This window comes from Heteronotia binoei, chromosome 7, assembly GCF_032191835.1.
Source record: "Heteronotia binoei isolate CCM8104 ecotype False Entrance Well chromosome 7, APGP_CSIRO_Hbin_v1, whole genome shotgun sequence".
NCBI classification, from domain to species: Eukaryota; Metazoa; Chordata; class Lepidosauria; order Squamata; family Gekkonidae; genus Heteronotia; species Heteronotia binoei.
Genome location: NC_083229.1, coordinates 84,888,396 through 84,911,577, shown reverse-complemented (window position 1 = coordinate 84,911,577; position 23,182 = coordinate 84,888,396). Strand labels below are relative to the sequence as shown.

Below are 23,182 nucleotides of genomic sequence, written 5' to 3'. Positions count from 1 at the left end.
AAAATTTAAGAGCCTTATGGCCATCAAGTCACAGCAGATTTATGATGATCCCACAGGGTTTTCTAGGAAAGAGACATTCAGAGATGGTTTGCCATTGCCTGCCTCTGCATTGTGACCTGGTCTTTCTTTGGTAGTTTCCCATCCAAATACTAACCAGGGATGACCCTGCTTAGCTTCCCACATCTGAAGAGATCAATCCAGATCAGGGCTCTTCTATTTATACTTACAACTTATTTTTGAAAGTGTATGCCCCACTTCTTCTTTCAATGAGCACACACACACAAAGTTTACAGTAAACACAAGATACAACCACTGTTAAAACCGCAATAAATGATCAGATAAAAATACAACCAAATTAAAAAACTGCATGCAAAAAAGGAAAATGCCTTCACATAACATCAAAGATCACCCCAGAATAAATGCATTCCCAAAGAAGAGATGAGTACATCTCCAAGATAGCTGGATTCAGTTACATTCAAATTGGCCAAAGCTCTGGAGGCAAAGGCCACTGGGCCGGTAATTTCAATACTGTTATCTGTGGATACCTTAGTTGATTTTCTATTATTGAAGTAACATAAACAGAGACTTCCTTGACCAATTTTCAAATTTCTAGACTGTGCTAGTATCCCACTGTTACTGTGCATACCAGATTGGCAAAATTGGTATAAACCTACACAAAAATTTATCATGCATAGTAATAATTGTACACAATCTTTGTCATGAGATCTGGCTTGGTAATGGTTAATACTCCCAGAGGATCTTTGTGAAGTCTGTGTTTTGTTCTTTAGTCAGAAATTGCATTCCCTCTCCTCATCTACAAAACAGTTCTATGCAGAAGTATATCAATTGGCTTAGACTGGAGTAACTCTGCATGACGCTGTTAGTTTTTCATCTGGGACCTAAAATCTTTTTGTAATCTACTGGAATCAGTCATTACATATTCTTCCATTGTACCATCCCAAATTAAAATGCCATCCATATTTTAGTCCCATCAGTTACTTCAAATTCAGTCACATTGTCCTGTAATGCATCTCAGATTCTGATTTGATTCCAAATGGCAATCTATAGAATCAGAAGCATCCATGTGGTATATTAAATATGCACAATCATTAGTTCCTTGTATAAAGCACTATTTTTTCAGAGTACAGCAGAGGCATATAAATAGGAAAATAATTTTTTCCCTGAATATATATCCAAAATGTCTTATCTTATGGATAGACAAAAATACTGCTTCCTAATGTACTTAAGCTCTTTTGCATCTAGGCATAACCTAAAAGACGCACATCTCAATGGAAGGCATCCTCCAGTACTGAAACTGCGGCCTGGTCAGGGCCAGGGGTCTCAATAGACCCCTCCCCTGCCATTCAATGGGTGAGGGACCCGGCCCTCAACTGAAGCAGTGTGGCACAGCTCCCACCAGGCCAGCCCAGCAAGAAGGCAAGCCCCAGAGGGTCCAACTGTTATGGCCAGAAGGCCAATCTATTTAAAAGAAAGGAGTTCTGGAAGTGTGGGTCAAAGAAGCAAGCTTTTATTTCATGGTTTGCAAATCATGGAGAGATTAGGCAAGCAGCTTTACCCAAATCTCTGAAGTCTGTGTCGCAGTACAGCTTGGTTTAAGCTCCTCCTGACACGCCTAGCCTGGCTCTGCTGACCAATTAGCCAGCAGGCTCACCATCTTATTGTCCTATCCCATTCTATCCATCACGAGCACACCCCGTGTTTCCCCCCTCCCCATTTCCTTAAGATAGTGTGGTGCTTGTATGACCATTACACTTTAAGTTTCGCTTTCCCCTTCTACACACTAACTTTAATTTCCCCATTTAGGCTTCGTTTCTCCATTTCAGCATAGACTAAGTTTCGTCCCTACCCTTTTATGGTAAAGCAATGTTTCCTGTGCATAAACTATTGACCTTGCCTGTTGCATAAACTATTGACCCTGCCTGTTTAGCTACATTTCCCTGTTATGTACAACCAGCTATTCTATAACAAAATGAGACATAATTTCCTCTGCCTTGACACAACCACCAGACGCACATCCCAATGGAAGTCCCCCTCCAGTCAAGCCTTAAAGGACAGTCTGCATTTTCCCACCCCGGGTCATCAACCCCCAAGGTTGATCCTGCCAGACCCCTAACTACCCCAAGAGGGGATGCTTTCTGGTCCTTCCCTAGCCACACAGTACCATAAGCACAGTAAAACCTGCCACCACTAAGGCCAAGCATCTCCTTAGGCCTTAGCACCCACCAGAAGGCCCAATGCCACCTGCAGCCCTTGCCAAATGTCTCTCAAGAAAAGCATATTACCCTTTTTAGAGAGATGCCCCCATCCCCTTTGTAGAGGTAAGGGAATTTAAGAGAAATATCCAGATGGGGCAGGTAGTGGCCCAACCCCCCTTCTCAGGCTTTCCTAATCTCCTTGCTAGCCTTGTGACGGGCCCTCTCAATGCCTGCAGGGTCCCAAACACTACGGCAAACAAAGCGGGGAATCATATCTGGCCATATTATAATGATCCCAGGCTATCTCACCTTAATGGCCCTAAAATCATCCCTGGCCTGCAAGGCAAACACCTTGCCTTTTACTAGCCTGAGATCATTCCCACACAGGTGAATAACTAGGACCTGGGGGTGAGGGCCAGCATTCCCGTAGAATAACAATGGCAGCAGGCCAGGCCAATGAAGACCCTGGCACCCATGCCATTCAATAATGACCCACTGGCTGAGTCCCAGCTAAGAGCCGACCAAAGTTCTCCGAGCCTGATGTGCAGCCCAAAGCACATAACTGTATCCACAGATGAGAACTCAGCTCCTCTGGCCAGGAACAACAGCATCTAAAAAGAAAAAACAGTCAAACTAAAAACAATAACCATAAAATTCATGTTACAAACCACACAAAGTTAGGGATTAAGTTAAGACAGCTTAGCTAAAGCCCGAGAAGTCACAACCCAAAACTGATGTTTTGTCAGCGGACTGCTGTTGAGGTGACAAAACAAAAATCCATCCCTAGGACTGCGTACTGCCAAATAGGCAGCCAAAGCGGAAACAGGATACAAGTCCTGCTCAGAGCATGTGCTCAGCTCCAAAATGGTTCCCTTGCAACACCAGTCAGTCTTAGAGAGTCAAACAGTAATGACCGCTTCACTATCCACCAACCTCAGGACCTGTGGCAACAAAGCACTACCAGAAACATCATTTCAGGAGCGTGCCACTAGCTCACTGACTCCGAGGGCCCCAAAGAAGGCATCCAAGGAAGCAGCATGAAACTGGGTGAATTCAAAATAGAATGCACACACTGTGCCCCAAACCCCCTTCAAGTCCCTAAGAATCAAAGGAGAAATAGGCTTCCTAGAGTCAGGATTAGGCCTGGCCTCTCTAGCCCAGCCCTCCAGCATCTTCCACAGAAGGCCCCAATACCTTACTAGCAAAAGCCAGAGCAGACAGGCATCCCCTAATGGATCGCACAGCCCCTTCCTTACCTTTTAAAGAAACACAATAGTGGAGCAACTGCTCCACCGGGAGGGGCCAAACAATGCGATACCCTACCCCTAACCTAAGACTGCCTGGTGCTGTGCACTATGGCTAGGCCTATCGCTCTGCAGACCTAAGTTCTCCAATCAGCCACAGCTCTGGGGGCATTTGTGCCGGCTCTCGATCAGCTTCTGGGGCCAGCTGATGATAGATTTCTGTTCACAAGAGAGCATCAGCCACCCCATTATTCACCCCAGGAACTTGCTTAGCTAAAAACAGTATGTTAAGTCACAGACAACGCAGAGTGAAGGCCCACACATTTGGATTTGGATGAAAGAGAATTAATGACATGTACCACTGCCATGTCATCACACCAAAAATTATTGGCCTTATAAGAGCCAGTTTGGTGTAGTGGTTAAGTGTGCAGACTCTTCTCTGAGAGAACCGGGTTTGATTCCACATTCCTCCACTTGCACCTGCTGGCATGGCCTTGGGTCAGCCATAGCTCTGGCAGAGGTTGTCCTTGAAAGGGCAGCTGCTGTGAGAGTCCTCTTGGCCCCACCCACCTCACAGGGTGTCTGTTGTGGGGGAGGGAGATAAAGGAGATGGTGAACCGCTCTGAGACTCTTGAGTGGAGGGCGGAATATAAATCCAATGTCTTCTTCTTCTTCTTCTATAACTCCCCCACAACCAAACAGCAACAATAATGGGAAAGAACTCAAGAAACATAAGATCTCGATTCACACCCACCTGAGCCCATGAATCTGACCATATATCTGTGCACCAATGTCTGCAAAAATAAACTTCAAAACCTAAGGACATCACACATGACCTGAAGCTCTGCTTCAAGTTTCATGTCTGCCCTCCAAAAAGAAATCCCATTAAAAGACTCCAAAACTTCTGCGGCCAGATGGACCAAGATAAAGAGGTCCCACCTTTATTGGACTGGGCCCCTATTCCAGCTTGGTAATTACTTCCACCTCCATCCTGCTTCTTTTGCCCTTATGTGGTCGGGCTCTGGGGCAGTTACTAAAGGAGTGAGAGCCACCCCACATGGGGCATTCATGCCTGTTCTGGCAACCCTTCCTACTGCACACTCCCTGGGACCCAAACTCCCAGCAAAGCAAGCGGGACTGAACTGCCTACCCTGCTGAACTGCAGAAAGAAGATGAAGAAGTCACAGATATTCTGGCAACCAAATGGCCGCTATCAGAGCAGTCACCCAAGTTGGGTCGTGCAGGGGACAAGACCTGGAGCCAAAGCTGCTGGTGGATGTGGTCCCACTGTAGGGAAGAGTATAAGGCAGCCCGCTTTCAGAACTCCTAGTCATACTAGAGCCAAGTGGGCCCATTAAACATTGTATACTCCTTATAAATAATATCCACATACTGGATCAGTGAAGCACCCCTCCAAGGCTAAGAGCATGCTATCAAACCAGCATATATGAAAAACCCAGGAAGCTAATTGGCCCAGGTCCTGTCCACTGTCCACTTTTCCAACTTCTCTTTCTCCTTATCGTCAAAATCCTCCTTGCCTTTCTTCTCCAGGTCAAAGTACAGGAGGGAGATATCCACATATTCACCCTTTAAATTGTTATCTTTTGTTGTAGGCAACAAATGATCACCTAAGGGTAAAGCTAAGTCTCCAAAAGGCAACGCAGTAAAAGAGAGGGACAGACCCATAAGAAGCACTCAAAGGAGAAGAAAAACCTCATCCCCCCAACATGGGACCTGGCATACCTTGCTGCCTACCAGCTGGCCAAGCCCCGTAGGGGCCAAACTGTCTGGCTGGCCAAGCCCCAACTTGCCATGTACCCATGCCAGGAGACAGGAAGGTACCAGAAGCCCCTGTGGCAACACTGGGCACCGCCGCAGTGGCAGGGCCCCATGAGCCCCACGGCCAAGCCAGCCCAGGGTATGAATACATAGTGTTTACAGCCTTACCCTCCGATCCAACCAATACCAGTGCTGACCCTGTTCCAGCATCCATATGAAGTGGACCAGCACCTCAATCTGAGCCATCGGACCCCCAGGCTCCTCCAGCGACATTTCCAGCAGACCTGCCCTCAAGGATAGACAACCTGGTTAAAATATCCACTTGAAACATAGCCTTAGGATTTTCCCCACCATCTGAGCCCTGTGGGGGAGAAATGCCAGATGCCTGCTCCAACACCCAAAGCTGTTGCAAAATAGATGCATTAACCCCGTCATCACCCTCATCATCTGTAAAAGCCCTGCTTATACTGAATCAGACCCTCGGCCATCAAAGGGGAGGGACGGTGGCTCAGTGGTAGAGCATCTGCTTGGGAAGCAGAAGGTCCCAGGTTCAATCCCCAGCATCTCCAAAAAAGGGTCCAGGCAAATAGGCGTGAAAAACCTCAGCTTGAGACCCTGGAGAGCCGCTGCCAGTCTGAGAAGACAATACTGACTTTGATAGACCAAGGGTCTGGTTCAGTAGAAGGCAACTTCATGTCTACTCAGACTGGCAGCACTCTCCATGGTCCCAAGTTGGGGTTTTTCACACCTACTTGCCTGGACCCTTTTAGTTGGAGATGCCTCCCATCCCTTTCCTACCTGACATATTGCAATACCAAGTAAGAATAAGGCCACACAAAAGTGTATTAAAATGGCCCCTGCTAGACAGCACCTAAAATGGCCGCCTGAATAATAAAGGCCACAAGAAACCTGATACAGGCTGCGGCCAAAATGGGCCCCGCTCCACAGTGTCTAAAATGGCTGCCCTCCTTCTCACAAAGAAAGTCACAAGGGGAGCAAATATGGCTGCCTCAGCCCAGCTTAGCCCACCAGCGACAAAGTATGACTCTCCAAAAAAGAAACCTAAGATCCCTTAATATTAAGGAAAGGGATGTTCACCACCTAACTGCCCACCCTTCACAAAGTGTAATGATAAAGCAAAAATTGGAGGGGTGGGGAGATAGAGCGAGGAAAACTCCAGACTATGAAACAGCCTAACAGACCCCCAAATACCTCCTTAAACCACCCTAAGATAGGTGATTCAATTCAAATTGGGTGGGGGAGAGTCACAACAGGCCGTGCAAAGGAGATCCTCTTCCTCCCTCTCTGATCATGCCGCGTTCAGCACAGCCCAAAAGCCAGGCCCGATGTCCAGGCCTGCGCTGCCAGCACCGCCGCGGCCAAAGCTGGCCAGGGACAGACCACCTAAAGAGCTCCAGGCCAGCCTTGTCAGGGCCCCGATCTCCCTGCAAAGCAACGCAGCCGAAATTGATATGGCTGAAAAGGAGCAAGCTAAGGTGCTCCTCCCGGCCTTATCAGGGCCCAGATCTCCCGCAACAGACTGAGGCAAGGTGCTTTCCCTTGTCTTATCAGGGTCGCGATCAAAACTCCCGGCCTGAAACTGACACGCTCCGCCGCAAATAATGTGGCTGAGAAGAAGCGAGGAAGGCGCTTCCTCCCAGTCTTATCAGGGCCCACTCGAAACTCCCGGCTGAAACTGACATGATTGGCAAGGAGCAACCCGAAAACACTCCTGTTCTGCCAATCATCTGTCGAAGACTGAGGTAGGGGGCGGATGGTGCTGCTGTTACAGCAGCAAGCTCCGCCCCCTCAGAATTGTGCCCAAACAGGCAGCAGAAGTCCTCCCTTTTCCTTCCAGAGAGGCAAAGACATCCCTGCAGCCAAGCAGCGATGCTGCTGGCTGCTAGAGATGAATTCCCGTCAATGTTTATTTAATGTATGTATATATAGCACTGGTTACAGGTTTCTGGGGGAGTTTCTCGCATATATTTAGCATATGCAGAATATGGATTCATTATAAAATCTTTATTCAATAAATAACATTAGACAAACAATTAAATTAAGCAGATAATAATTAAGCACTTATATGACATAGTTATAAAATGATTAACAATGAAGCAGAATAGAACAGCACAAGACAGCATGAGATAATTAATACTCTTATATAAAATAATTATAAAATAATAGTTAGCAGCAATGAAGCAGCACAAAATAAGCACTGTGGGCCAAAACTAATTAACAATCAAAACTACAAACAACTTTTTGTCTGAAGCCTGAAGGACATCAATTCAATGCCAGGCAGAGGGTTAAGGACAGGATTCCGTAAAGCAACAACAACAAAGACAACTCAACTCACTTAGGCTTAAATGGAGGATTAGACAAATTCATGGTCCATCAATGTCTTTTAGCCCCAATGATAAAATAGCATCTGAATACCAGTGCAGGCAGGGAGAAACATTAGCCTCTCTGACCAATTTGTCGGTTTTCTAGCAACATTTGGCTGGCCACTATGTACAATAGGATACTGAACTTGCTCTTCTGTATTTCATTTCTCCTGAAACTGTCCCTTTTATGAAAATCTACACCTACAGAATTTTGCATGACCAGGGCTTCTGTCTCCATTCATTGCACCAGCTGATAAATCTGCAATCTCTTATATCTGATGGGTACACTCTGACATCTGTTGCAGCACCAACTAGTGAAATTCTGGCTGTTTTAAAAAATAAAAATAAAACAGCTACTCAAAGCACCTTAGAGATTAACAACATTTATTCCTGCAAGAGCTTTTGTGAATTAGTCATTAAGGGGTCACTGGACTTCTGCTTTATTTTGTTACTAGGCTTGCCAGTCCCCAGGTCTGGGACGGGGATCCCCCAGTTTTGCAGGTTCCACTCCAGCAGCAGTCATCTGGTCAGCAAAGGAAGCCCCCACAACAGCCTCCATGTGTCTTTAAATCTTGGCAGGGTTAAGAGAGACTTTGTGTTTCCAAATGTGTTTGTGCCTTTAAATCAACTGAGAAGAGTTACAGGGAAGCGGGGCAGAGCCATATGGCTGTGAATCAATCAGTGAGAAAAGCAGAGGAACCAGAATAGTCCCTCTGTTTCTTTTGGATTGCTTCAGAAATAATTTCTACAGTAAAATGAATAGTAAAGAGTTAGTTAGAACCTGATTATGGAAGGGAGGAAGACTCCACCCCCTAGGCAATTCTCCGTTTGTGTTTCTGGGTTTGAAGAAGCTGGTTGAAATACAGCAGATTGATACATTCAGCAGCTCCCAGTGAGTAAATTATTCCAGTGAGATCATCACACAAGTACTTGCAAGTGTGGTCTTGCAAACTTCATTTGGCATTTTGGAATGACAAGTTTCACTCTCATTTAGTGGCAGTTATCAGATTAGGCAAAAAAAGAGGATGAGGAAATGAAGACTGTATTCAGGGGAACTGCACTGCTGTATATTTATTTATTTAGGGGATGGAAAAGTCTCCTGCCTCCACCCAAAAGTCTCCAGACTCCACCCTCAAAGTCCCCAGGTACTTCCTGAGCCAGACCTGGCAATCCTGTTTGTTACACTGGACTATAATCACACCCACCCCTCTGCTTTTTCTAGGAGCATTTCACAGTCTTCTAGGAGTCTTTTTGCAGCCTGCAGTAGAGAATCCATTTGGTAATTAGTGACTCCGTAATGGGGCCAAAATTTCATGACTGACTCATCACTTTCAGCTTGGTCAGGAATTCTTCCACAAATTCACTCTTTTGCTGCGTTTATATTTCCCATCTTTTCACTGCTCTGAATATTACTCAAATTTACTTAGAAAACCAGAAAACTAGATTCACCTCCCCCCCCACCCCCGCAATTCAACTGCATGCAATGGTCCATGCTCACTATTACAACTTGCTACTTGTGAAAAATATATCAATTTTTTCTTTATTTTTAATTCAAAAAAAATTTTTTTTTAAAGTTTAAATGATTTTATTGAGAAAATTTCAAAAGATAAACATGACGTAAATAGGAAACAGTTACATTAATGAAAACATGCGATACAATAACATAAATTGAACATAAAAAATTTTTTTTAAAAAAAAGGGGGGGGGAGGGAAAGCCAACGCTAAATTACAACCACAGAAAATCTTTGTACATTTTAGATTTGTTATACGAGCTAATGTAAAATGGGTCGCTATCGATTTTCCCTAAAATAGGAAACCAGGTCGCAATGTATTTGGAGTAAGCTAAGTATGGATCAGTGGTATCCAATGATGCTTTAAAGTTAAAAATCTACCTTTCCCTCAGTGACTTGCACTGATGAGTTGTTTGAATCTTGTATTGATGTGTTGTTTGAATCTTTCAAAAATAAAACCCTGTTGGCTAGGGTTGCCAGGTCTAGGTTGGAAAATATCTGGAGATTTTGAGGGTGGAGCCAGGGAGGGTGGGGTTAGGTGAGGGGAGTAGCCTCAGCATGGTACAATGGCATAGAGTACACCCTTCAAAGCAGCCATTTTCTCCAGGGGAGCTAATCTCTGTCAGCTTGAGATCAGTTGTAAAAGTGGAAGATCTCCAGGCCCCACCTGGAGGCTGGCAACCCAGCTCCCTTTTCATTTATTTCTCTGGACCTTGAGTCATTCTAACATTAGCTCAATTCACCAGCTAAATTTCCTTCTTGTACTTTTTCTTTTCATTCCAGTGCTGGTACCAGGAAAGAGGTAGCGATATGTATTGACATAATGATTTATTATCAAGTTAGCAGAAGTTGTTTGCTCCCTTACTGTCTGAATCTTTCAAAGGCCAGTCCCCTTAAACAATGTGCCTGTCTTACTCATTTTAGATAAGGAAGGTGCCCTTAGGTCACAATCGCACATCTTACTGGGTCCACTCCATTTGTATTAGATAAATGTTATCTAGGGGTAATTTGGGGAAGCAGCTCAGATGCTGGGTTAACATTGTGTAGGCAACCCCTTCTCATGTCAAAAACAAATATAGTCTTGAAAAAGAGATGCCAGAACACTCAAGAGGGATATGAAAGAAAAACACATGGGTGCCCTTCATGAACTTTTAAACGTTTTTTGAGAATTTTGTTTCTGCAAAGATGTTCCGGAACTCCATTCCACCACATTCCCCCAGGGAAAAAAGTCATGGCCAAGAGTAAGATAACTTCAGAAGAAATTATTTAAAGTAGTGGTAGAATTCTTATGGGAAGAATGTAAATCACCTCAGAGATGAAATAAAGTCACCACTACCATAATCTAGAATAATGTAATGTGCCAAAGGAACTATAAATGCACAAAGACTCCATCACTCTGTAGTCACTTTAATGGGGAGGGTTGGGGTTTTTTTGTGTAAATATAAACCCACTCCTGAAATGTAATGTTCTAAGCATGTTGATTATCTTTTCTTAAACAAACACAAATAAACCCCAGGATAACAGCAGCTAGGTAGGCTGGGTCTTATAGCTTGAAATGATATAGAAAATGATGTCTCAGCTCAATAGAACAGTTTTTTTATGCAGAATCAATTTTTGCATACTCATCTTCTGCAGTGAATGAAAAGCTTTCTGTAACTTTAATTTATTATCTTATAACTAACAGTGCTACTGAGCATCTTTCATTTTGTGACCAGCATTATCTACTTAATAACAGTTTATGTCTTTTTAGTTTTAAAAGTATTCCTATGCATATTTATCTGGACTATAAACATGCCTCCTTCTCATTGCCATAGAGCACATATTTACCTTTGTAAAGAACTTCTGATATGTTTCAGCCTTTGTTGGGCTCCACATGCAAAAGTGAGACCCCAAATGTAGCTAAAGAACCACCAGTTATGCTCAGCAACAAGGTTAGAACACTCTGTTCTTCCACGATTAAAGCACTCTCTGATGTTCTGAGCATATAACATTATTGTGTTCTCTTGTTTTTTATACTGACCTCATAAAAATATACAGCTATTCCAGGAAACAAGCAAGACAGTATTCCAGGGGTGGGGGAAGGTAATCTAATCAGAGAGATGGTTTTTATTTTAATTGTAAAGTGATAAAAAAAACCCTCCATCAATTCCCATATCCTTCTGTTAAAGGTTAGATCAGTGTATTATATATTTATATTGCAAAGCCCCAGCAACCTTGCATATAAGCAGACATAAATCTTGCAGTCTGCTAAACTGTTTGAAAACCATTCTGCTCACATTGTAGGAATAGCTCCATGCTGCATTTCCATATCACTGCAATAAGTCACAACAGCTATGCTGTAGTTTCAAGCCTCAAACCACTTTACCCAGAGTTAATTCCCTACAGTCTTATAGAAAGCTGCAGACTGCTTTGATTAATTGGGGATATATGATTATTTTTTATTATATATAATCATTCCTTTTCTCCTTGGAGCACATCTGCTTAAGGAGCTTCTTGCCTTTCCAGATTAGCACTTTTGCATTAAACAAAAAATGTGGAACCAAACATGTGGGGGAAAGTACTAAAAAAGATGGAAAGTAATACAATGCATGGTTTCCTGCCCAATCTAGTTTATTTCCTTGTCCATATTCTTCTTTCCAATCCTTCCTTGCTTTAGGTTATGCTTTGAAGCTGGGTGGGAATCAACAGAGGTCAACAAAACTCACCCTTCAGCTTGGAGAAGCTAGGTGCAATGATGAGATACTGCCTCCTGAATAGTTATGGGCACAGTCCAGAAAAATAACAGTCCACAGAGGTTTGAGGTTTGTGGGGTTTTATGGACCCCCAGTCCACACACCTTTAATGCTCTGTTTGATCTGTGATGCTGTGTGGCTCACAAAGCCGTTTAAAGAGAATGTGTTCCCTTTAAACGGCCATTCAAAGGCACGTGGCATGCAAGCGAAGGCCAAGCAACTTTACCTTCTTCTGGTGTACTTCTGGGTGAACCAGAAGTGGATGAACTTGCTGCTTGGCCTTCGCTCATGGCTTTGCAAAAAGCCATTTGAAATATAAATGGCTTTTGCAAAGCCATACAGCATATGAGTGCCGCTTTGCAATCCCCACCAACATGGACCTTACAAACTTCCTGGGTGGGATGGCATAGACCAGGCTCAAAAAACAATTAACTAGACCCTGGTCCATGGAAAAATTTGGTCCATGGTCCAATCTGTGGCCATCCCTACTCCTGAACATTCCTCAATATGAGAAACTATTGATTTGCAATGCAACACTGCAATCCAAAACAATTATTGCAATGGTTTTTAAGGGTCAAGCATATAAAGCACAAAGGAGACAACTGCAGTCTACTTAATTACCTTCCATCTCAGTGCAGGTGCTTCGGACAGCTTCAGAAACATCAAGTGTGGTTTGAAGTCTTTGCTGCCTATGATATCTATATTCATTTCATTAAATGAGCTCTCCACAGTTTCTTGTAGACAAATGAGAAAACAAAGGCATTCGTTTACAGCATAGAGACAAGCTATCTATAGGAGTTCCAAATAAGACAGCAAGTTAGACAAAGCATCACGTATCATATGGATATATGCAGGGCTGGCCCTAGACTGTCTGGCACCCTAGGCAAGGCTGACTTCTGGTTTCCCCCCCCCCCCCCCCTCGCACTGATAACATCACCGAGTCACATAGGGGATGCTCAGTTTGACACCCCCGTAATGCTGTTGCCAGAGGCAGTTGCCTAGTGGCAGGGCTGGCCCTGGGTATATGTCTACTCCAATCCACCTGCCCTGGAACAGGCCTTACCAAACAGTTAGAAAAACTAGATACTCTTAAGTATCTAGATACTCTTAAAGATACATTCCACTCACTATTACACTTCATTACCTCAATGGCATGAGATCAGTTTTTATGATCTATGTGTTTATGCTCAGCTGGGGCTTTTTAAATGCTGTATTTATGAATAGCTTTTAATATTTTATTATTTTTATCATGTAAGCCACCTCAGGTTGGTTACTGAAGAGGCATACTTAATAAATCACAATGTACAGTGGTGACTCTACTTGTGCCTATGTTGCTGTTGTTCTTAGGACTGACTGATTTGATCTTCTTGCAGTCCAAGAGATTCACAAGATTCTTCTCCAGCACCACATCTCAAAAGAATCAATTCTTCTGCGCTTGGCCCCTTGTGCCTATGGCCACCTCAAATTACATTGTTAAAGTTTTAAGGGACAGTATTCTGAGTCTTGAATATATTTAACTAGCTCAGAGCTAGGCTGAGAGCAACTGGATGACCCTTTCTCTTCTCAAAAACTCTCTCTATTCAAAACTCTCTCTCCTGCATGCTGCATATACAAAAATCATTATGCTATTTAATCAAGAGGCAGAGCAGTACTGGAAGTATGCTGTAAACTGGGGTCTTAGCCAAGAATCCACAAATAAGTAGATAATCCACTGTATTATATATTCTTAGGTTTAGTTTCAGAGAAGATGAGGAATAAGGGTAAATCCAAAGATTTCCACAGAAAAAGTAGAGTTTCAGGGAGGATTTGAAAGAAAGGATAATGTACTAGTTCCAGGTGTAAGCAGCAACAAGAAAGAATGGACAGAGTAATTTAAGAAAGCAGGAAAAATTTATCCCAAATAAAACAGCATTCATGGCAGTAGTAATTTGATGTAACTTAAATACAAAAGTGTACATACCAACCTGCAATTTTGTTTAATATTTGTTCATCTTCCTCTAATATTTTAACATATATCACTTAGTTGTTAAACTGACCAATCCCACAAAATGTTATTGTGAAGCATTTCCCTTGCAACGGAGCTTCCACTTTGGCCTTACTTTTCTCAAGAGCAGAAATAGCCCTTAAAAAGAATAACACACACTTCTAAGAAGGAATTCACTAGACAAATGGCTACAGAACTAAATAATAGTGATGTATTTTTAGAAGCTTCTTTTGGAAGGGCCTGAGATGCTTATTGTTTAGTACAGCAACACAAGGTCTGACACACAAGCGTAAATAATACCTTAAAATACATCTAGAAGGTGCACTTACATATTGCATTAGCTTTGACAATTTTTAAAATGTGAGCCTGAGTATGTTTACTTGGAAACAAGTCAGTTTGATCTGACTAAAAGAATTGCTGTCTTGAATCATCAATTGTTAAGTGTCTAAATCACAACTCACACTGCAGAGGCAGTAAAATAGGATTGTCAGTCTGATTCAGGAATGATCTGGGGACTTTGTGGGTGGAGCCAGGAGGAAGGTTGCTACAAGCACTACTGAACTTCGAATGGAATCTGGCCATCACATTTAAAGGGACCACATACCTTTTAAGTGCCTGCCCTTCACAGGAAATAATGAAGGAGAAGGCACTTTTTTTTAGAGCTCATAGAATTGGACCCCCTGGTCCAATCTTTTAAAAACTTTTTTTAGGAAATGCTATGCTGAAAATTTGAAAAACCAGATGCTATGCTGAAAATTTGGTGACTCTACCTAAAAAAAACCAGTCCCCCCAAGCCCCAGATTCTCCATCATACCAGTATAATGGAGTGTCCAGAGGACATTCAAACACATTCCCCGCTATATGATAACCCTGAAGAGGAGGTGGGGGGGAGGCTCCAATCTAGGGGATCCTGGGGACTAAAAGGAAAGGAAAAGAAAGGTCCCCCTGTGCAAGCACCAGTCTTTTTCAACTCTGGGGTGACGTTGCTTTCACAGCGTTTTCACGGCCGACTTTTTACGGGGTGTGTGTACACACACACTTGAAAATGATTTTATTACTATGTATAAATGTTACATCAGCAACAGGGTTTTAAACCACATTGAAACAGAGGTGGTGTGATTTAAAGCTTGACCAGATGGCTCTCTACCTCTAAACTCTATCTGATAGACTTAAGTTTCCATGAGGGAAACAAAAAGAAGAATAGTAACTTTTATTGCCCCCCACCCCCAAGGCAGGGGAATGATAGTTCAGGAAATAAAATAGACACTATTTACAGATGTTAAGACAGTCCTGCTGGTCTCTTTCATCTATATGGTTCCAGTCAGGGGTCATTTTGTAGAAAAATAGGTGGTGGAGCTTATTACCATAACTCATTAGTATATGCCACCCCCCACCAGCCAATAGCAACCTGACGCAAGAAAGGAGGGTCTCGGGCGAGTGAGGCCTGCTTGGCTGGCTAGAGATCCCATCAGCCCAAACAGCCCTTGTTCACCTGGAGTTCTCCTTGGCGCCCCCCCCCCTCCCCACAGTCAAAAGGCAAGCAAGCCATCCGCTGCCCAAAATCACATAAGAAGTGTAAAAGGGTGGCGTGGGCTTCTCCAGGGGTTAATGAGGGCTGCTAGGGGCGTGGCAAAGCCCCTGGTGGCTGGTTGGCTGCCACTCTCCTCATCCAGGAGTGGCAGACAGTTTATTCACAGCCTAAGCCAACATTTAAAACAGTAAAATAGTACAAAATTAAAACCGAATGACCATAAAACCGTACATAAAAAGGCATAAATACTGTTGTAGAACTCTCTCCAGGGGTTAATGAGGGCTACTGGGGGTGTGGCAATGCTCCTGGTTGCTGGTGGGCTGCCCACTCTCCTAATCCAGGGATTGTTATGCAGCTGCACCTACTATTCAATGGATAAGGTAAGTAGGTGGAGAGACGGAGGGGGAACCCTCATAATGGTTCGGGAATTGTGCTCCTGTGAGCTCCTGCTGAATTCAAGGCCTGGTTCCACTTGAATTATCAACCAGTGAGAATTCAAGTGGTTGATAATTCAGGGTTGCAAAGAGCAGTTAACAGCCATGTTTTCCCCTGAAATGAAACTCTAAGGCACCACTTTTGGAGGCAAAAATTCTATTTCCACCTCTATTCTTTTGACCTGTTCTCACTAAAAAGTATCCTGAAACAGGACCTCTCCAAGCTATCACTCTGGAGTCACAATCCTTGTCTAACCTATCTGTTGGCCAACTATTTGTTTACTCTAAATAAGAAGAATGGGTTCTTTTCCCCCTAACTCTGTATGCAAGTTGTCCTTTTGGCAATGAAATGTTAATTCTTAAATGTTCAACCACAGGCAATTGCACACCAATTTTATATTATTTATCTCAAAGTAATGTATCATTAAGGAATATATCATAGCCTGCATGCCAGCCATGTTTATGGCTAGACAAATTTCTTATCCCTACTTCATGTTGCTATAGATTCAGCAATTTTCTCATCAAACTGCCAGCCTTCCAGATCTTGTAAAGAAAATGTGATACATTATCAGGTAACTATATAAACTACACATTTCCCTTCTGCAGACCATGCTGTAGCTTCATGGCACAGACATATTTTCCAGTACAAATCAGTTTCATTGAGGCTCTTCAGCTAAAGCTATTGTGCCCTAGGCAAAGTACAGAGGTCAGACACACTATTTATAGCCAAGTTGCTCCCATTCCCTGCCAGATGGCAGGCTAGCTTTACTATCATTGCTTAAAGTCAAAACAAGTTCCAAAGTTGTTTCTCACCCTGGGTTCAAACAAAAGCAGCTGTTAGCTATGGTATTTTTCTTGTTCCCAAGTGAGATATCATTTGTTGGTTCAGAAAAGTGCCCAACACAAATTACAACAAAAAGCACTTAAAATATAAGGCACAATTAAAAAAACGACACTAAAGACTTAATAAAGACACATTATGTTTTGAAATAGCAATTTATTTATGCAGGGCTTCTTTTGTAGAAAAAGCCCAGCAGGAGCTCATTTGCATATTAGGTCACAACCCTTGATATCAACATTGTTCACAAAAGGGCTTTTTTGTAGAAAAAGTCCAGCATGAAGTCATTTGCATATTAGGCCACACCCCTTGACACCAAGCCAGTCGGAACTGCCTTCCTGTGCATTCCTCCTCAAGAAAAGCCCTGCATTTATGTAACCTCTCTTACCTTTTCACATCTTCTGTTCTCAGATCAGCTACAATAATGGTAAGATGCATAGCTTGAACTGGAATTAATGCTCTCAACAGATCAGGCTCTTTAGTGAATATAAGTTCTTGAGCATCTTCAATTTTGTCTAAAATCTTTAAAAAGTGAAGTTTTAAAGTTAATTACTAAATACCCAATTTCCATCAAAGTTTTTACCTCAAGTCCAGAAATGGGATACTGGAAGATCTTTGAACAGCATTCTCATGTGCTTTTTATTGTCCAGTCACCAGTACCCCAATTCAGAAACAGCATAGCCCTGTTCCCACGTTACAATGAATGCACATACATCCTTTATTTACATGTGTACACCTGTTTGTAAGAAAGAGCCTATGTATATCCATTTTACAAATGAAACCAAGGACCAATGCCTGGATAAATATGGGGCATATATTGTGTAGGAAGCAACCACACAAGACACTTGTCCTGGGAGAATTGCTCTGCTTGCAAGCCAGCAGTCTTTATTTTTATAGGATTTTGGTCTCAGATTTTGTCATCACAATCAAAAGACTCACACAAGGGACATGCAAAACATTTACCGAAATACCGAAATCTACCATGGCAATTATCCCGAAATAACTTGTCTCAAGGTGACAGACGTAAGAACATCTCTGTTTCCCCACATTTGAGAAAGTCCCTGCTGACCTTTGTCTGGGTAGCTAGACTCGTGATCTTCCCACCCATCTAGTGGTTGCTGGGTCAAAAAGTCATGTAACTGCTCTCTGTAACTGGGGCAAAGTATCAAGTCTCTACTGCATGATGGGTAAGTGCAATGTGTTACTGGTTTGAGGGTCCCTGTTCATGGTGTATGGTACTACAATATTGCATATTCAGCTGTACATGCACTGAATGTATCATGAAAATTATATAACACAGGGGTGGCCAACGGTAGCTCTCCAGATGTTTTTTGCCTACAACTTGCATCAGCCCCAGCCATTGGCCATGCTGACTGGGGCTGATGGGAGTTGTAGGCAAAAAACATCTGGAGAGCTACCGTTGGCAACCCCTGATATAACATATTTTAAAGAAAAACCAAGTGTACTCTGTATACAGATTGTACATGGATTTATTGTAACTTATGTACAGAGCTTATTGGTGTGCGGGGGTGGGGGGGGAGGATTTACACTTTCTGCCAATGCAGGTTTCTCCCCCCCCCCCAGTTGAAATCATGTCTTCCATGGTTAGTTAGCAATTTAAAAGTCTATCTGACATCTGTTCATGGATCTTCCTGCTATATACTGCCCCTTTAGAAGCTATCCCAGTAGGCCTCAGAGCAAGCAGGAGAGTAGAAGGGACACCCATAGTCACAGGGGGGCATGGCACCCCATCCAACCCCCCTCAGACCTTTATGGGCCCTCCTTTCCCCGGTTCCTGCTTTCTCCACCACCACTTTTTCCCCAGCAGCTCTGGCAGCCCTCCTCTGCGTGGCACCTCCCTCCCTCTCTTCCACTCACCCACAGGGAGAAACTGGGTTGAGGCCCCCCCCTCTGGATGGACGGCCCTCCCTCTGGTGGCCCCCACTCTCTCCACCACCACTTTTCTTCCCATGGCTTTGGTGGCCCCCCTCTGTGCAGCACATCCCCCTCCCTCCCACTCACTCATGGGGCCACCCCAGTGCTGAACTTGATGATCATGCTGGGAAGCCAGCGTAGATACTGCCAGCTTCAGAACTGCTTTTCCAGCCAATCACATGATCAGCAGGGGTGAGGGGGCACCTTGCAAGAGCCCCTGGAGCCTGCTCTTTACAGTTTCTCCCTGTGGGTGAGTGGGAGGGAAGGTAAGGTGCTGCACAGAGGGGGGCTGCCAGAGCCATGGGGAGAAAAGTGGTGGCAGAGATTGGGGGCCGCCAGAGGGGGGGGCTACAAAAAATTTTTCCGTGGACCCCCCTCCAACCAGAATTTTCTGGCTATGGGCATGATAGGAGGGACTCAGTACATCTCTTCTCAATCTCCCTGCTAGCAGCCTTAAGGAGTACAGAGCCTACTAAGAATCTGCAGAACCAGGTCTGCCCTACAGTTACTGTTAATGAATAGGCCTTCAGGCAAATGTATCTGGGTGTTTGTTGTTTGCTCCAATACACAAAACTTTCAATGTCTTGACTGGCTTGAGCCTTAAAGATTATTGTATTTGCTTTTTAAATTTCAGTACAACCTTAGTACAACCTAGTAATTGCCCCTCCACCCCACCCCCAAAGGAGGACACAACTAGTTTATTTATTTAAATGGCTGATCAACATAATCACTTACCACCATAAGCTAACTATTCCACAGGCAGGCTGCACTATGTGCCGAAAGGTGTCCAGCCTCATCCCCTTCAACTGACAAGTCACAAGAGGTTTGACAAGATGCTGCTCAGTTTGGTTTGCCAGTCCCCCAACTTCAGGGACTTCAATCTGCCACCCAAGCTGGCTGGAGGGGAAGCCACACCCTTGAACAGCCCCTTCCTACATCAACATTGTTGGTGCAATTATGTCACCCAGACATAATTCCACCAGCCATAGAGTTTTTGTCCAAAATGTTAGAGCATCAATGCGTGTCATGCCCAGCATGATGACATCACTTCTGGATGATGTCATAATGCACTGCACACTTTGCACACATGAGAGAACATCCCAGAACAGACCCAGGAGCCCCTGCTAGAAGCCAGGTAAGACTTTGCAACCCTATGCTAAGTTTGAAGGACGTTCCTTCCCAGCACACCCAAACTTAAGACATCTGATGGCCTGTTTAAACATGCTCAAGATGTTTGCCCATTTTGCCTACTTAATTTGAGCAACTTTCCTTATTCCTGTCAAAGATGAAAGGCAGGAAGAGGGAGAAGGATAAGCTCCCCTGAAATGCTACATGTTGCCCTCTCTCCAGCCATAACCAGTTCTGCCTCATAGCAACCTTGAAGAAAGGGGCTGGGTCAAATTGATCCACTGCATTTTCCAGAAATCAACGAGACAGGGTAAAAGCCGGAATATTGTTGGTAAATAATAAAGATAACTGGATTCATCAGGTTCTATTTCCAAAAACTCAGCAATAGTGCTTATTATATATGTCTTTAAGCCATCTCCTTCATTCTCAGGTATTCCTCTCAGATGTATCTGGTTTTCCATTAACTTACAGTCCTGCAGAACTACTTTCTCCTGCAATTTATTAATTATGGAATCTTGATCCCTCACCTTATTTTCAACCACATGTACTTTATTTAATGTTGCTTGTGAATCCTTTCTGAGATCCTCAATTTCTTTTTTAATTTCTGTCTTCACCACTTCTGCACTTGTTTCAATATCTTTTTTTTAGTTCTTTAATTAATTGCTTCTTATTGTCCATTATTAGATCTTTCATCACTTTGACCAATCTTGCCTCCATAGCATCCAATTGATCTTGTATTTTAGGCATTATACCTTCCTCAAATGAACCAGTCCTTGCACATGTCTGTTTTGGTGCCGGCTTGTGATCAGACATTACTATTTCTCCACACCAAAATAGGCTCTTAAGTTGATCTCACCAAAGTCAAATTAAACCACAGGATCTTATATTAAGATCCTAATTAAGATGGCTAATTAAGATGGCGGCGGCAGTGGAAGCCTAGACGCTAGGGCTCCCGCCGTTACTAACTATTAACTTTAACCTAACACCTATACTACTGCAGCGACTGTATTGAGACATCTAAGAGATACAGCAGCAGCAATAAACAACATCAACTAAGAGCAAACATTGAGACAAACGCCGAATCCACCTGCAAACAACGGAGGCCGAGATCGGGCCTGGTGCTGAGGCGGAAAGTAGATGTGACCGCAAGCTGCCGTGCGAGGGAGCCGGGTGGAACAGCGGAGGGAGTGGAGCCGCGAGGACGTGGAGGCAGGGGACTGCGGGAAGTGCAGAGCTGTTGAGGCGCGGAGGCAGGAGCCAGCCAATCTGGCGAGAATGCCGAGAACGCCGAAGACGAGCTGTGGGCGGCGGCCAGGGGCTGTGGCGAGTAGAGACTGGGAAGCGGCTGCGGCGTTGTGTGCGGAGGAGCAGTGCGAACAGTGAGCGGGCAGTAGATTGTCTTTGGGGTGTCTCTGGACCCCCGCCCCTCACCCCCTCGCCTCCTCGCCCTCCCCTCCACCCCCCCTTCCATCTCCTCCTTCCTTCGTCCACCGTGCTCTGTGCTCCTTGCCCCTGCTCCCTCTACCCTCGACTTCACTTCCCCCCACTTTTTTCCATCTACGGATGTTACCTAGAGGGGCTGACCCAACGGCCTGGACACTCCCCGACAGAGAAGCCCTGTGTGGGGCTCAGGTGAGCCTAGGAGTGTGTCAAGCCACAAGGGACCGGAGAAGAGGAATGTGCTTATACATCAACTGTACTGGCACTTGCACTTTATCAGCATCTAAGACTAATCTATGACTTTACCATCTGCACCCCATAGACAATATATACCACCACCCCCCTACAGAATATTTGGACTTATAATCTATGAACTAACTGACTGCTAATCGCTAATGAACTTTACTAAAATTGTTATTAATTATTTGATTTTAGTCAATTAATTAACGATTGATTATGTATAATATATTTATATATTAATTTATATATATATCTATATTTATAAATTCTAGCACATTAATTAGGAATGGTGGGAGGGAGTATTTATTTATTTATTAATAGTGCTGGAATCGATTAAATTTATAAAAAATTTCTTATTAATTGATCGGAAGGGAGATTGGGCTGGGTTATTAAATTAATTAAACTAAGATATAATTATTGAATTAGCAGTTAAGAACAGGAGGGGTTGGTGGTGGGGATAAATTGATCGGCTGGTAGGGATAAATTGGGAGATAAACTGTGAGAGGGTTACACTGTGAGCTATCCAGGCAAGTGCAGATGCCCGCCCAAGGGATTCCAGTGCTCCTGGGGAGGGGAAGATATGACGGTGGGAATAGACAGACATACAAGGGAAGGAGACAGAGACAAAATGGTGCTCGGCCACCTTCCAGTCTACTTCCCATCCCAACGGTGGTAGGTAGTGGGACCAAGAGGAAATGCTCATCTCCGTCACTGGTGTTATGCAACGCCAGGTCCATCAATAATAAGACCTCGACCCTCAAGGAGTTTCTACTCCAACAGGATGTGGACCTGGCTTGCGTGACCGAGACCTGGGTGCGGGATGGAGAGACAGTAGCTCTCTCCCAGATGACCCCCCCAGGTTACTCGGTCTTTCACCAGTCACGGAGTAATGGGCAGGAGGGAGGGGTAGCGTTGTTCATACGGGAGGGTTACACCTTTCGGGCCCTCCCAGCTCCAAAGATCGATGGCATTGAATGTGGCGGTCTGACATGGGATGTTGGAGAGGGGTTGGCGATCTGGCTGGTGTACCGTACGCCCAACGCACCAGCCAGCGCCTTACCATCACTATTGGAGGCAGTGGTGGGCTGGGCATTGGAGTTCCCGGGGCTTATGGTCCTGGGCGACTTCAATGTCCATGCTGATGACATGGCCTCCACTTAGGCGATGGACCTAGTGACTTCCATGGCGACACTGGGGCTCTCTCAATTTGTCACAACTCCCACGCATCAGGCCGAGCACACACTAGACCTGATCTTTGCGGCCGGGATTTTGGTGAACGATATCGCGGTTGAAGCGGTTCCATGGTCAGATCACCTAGCCCTTAAGGCCCGTATGGAGACGTCGCCCCAACCCTGTATGGGCGGAGAGCCTATTTTGGCTCGCCCCCGGGGCTTGATGGACCCGGAACGGTTCCAAACAGCCCTGAGGGATCCCTGGCCCACTAGCAATTCCCTCGATGACCTGGTGGAAGTCTGGCAGGGCCAGCTATCCAGGGCTATCGATGAAATTGCACCTCGGCGCCCTCGGCGCCCTCGTATGAGGCTGGCTCCATGGTATACCTTGGAGCTACGCCAGCTGAAACAAGGGCTCAGACGACTAGAGAGACGGTGGAGGCACACTCGGGACGAAGCGACGAGAACATCCTATAGAACGTTTATAAGGTCTTATGAGATGGCAGTCAAGGCTGCAAAGAAAGAATACTTTGCAGCCAAGATTGCATCTGCAAAATCGCGCCCAGCACAATTGTTTAGAGTAATTGGAGATCTTATAACATTGCCACAAGGCA

At 44.3% G+C, this 23,182-nt stretch overlaps 1 protein-coding gene across 5 annotated transcripts in view; it reads right to left on the bottom strand.

Annotated features, from left to right (window-relative positions):
• The window catches only part of LOC132574744 (A-kinase anchor protein 7-like), a 68,239-nt gene that overhangs the window by 18,176 nt on the left and 26,881 nt on the right, over positions 1–23,182 (bottom strand). For 2 of the 5 annotated variants that reach the window (XM_060242978.1, XM_060242979.1), the window contains exon 2: positions 12,488–12,600. The exons of 2 other annotated variants lie outside the window; for them this stretch is intronic. In XM_060242978.1, coding sequence (XP_060098961.1) covers positions 12,488–12,574 — 87 coding nt within the window. In that variant the 5' untranslated portion in view covers positions 12,575–12,600. Of the gene's footprint in view, positions 1–12,487; positions 12,601–13,830; positions 13,989–17,041; positions 17,172–23,182 lie in introns of those variants that run through there. One more of the 5 variants, XR_009555646.1, reaches the window with a different exon arrangement.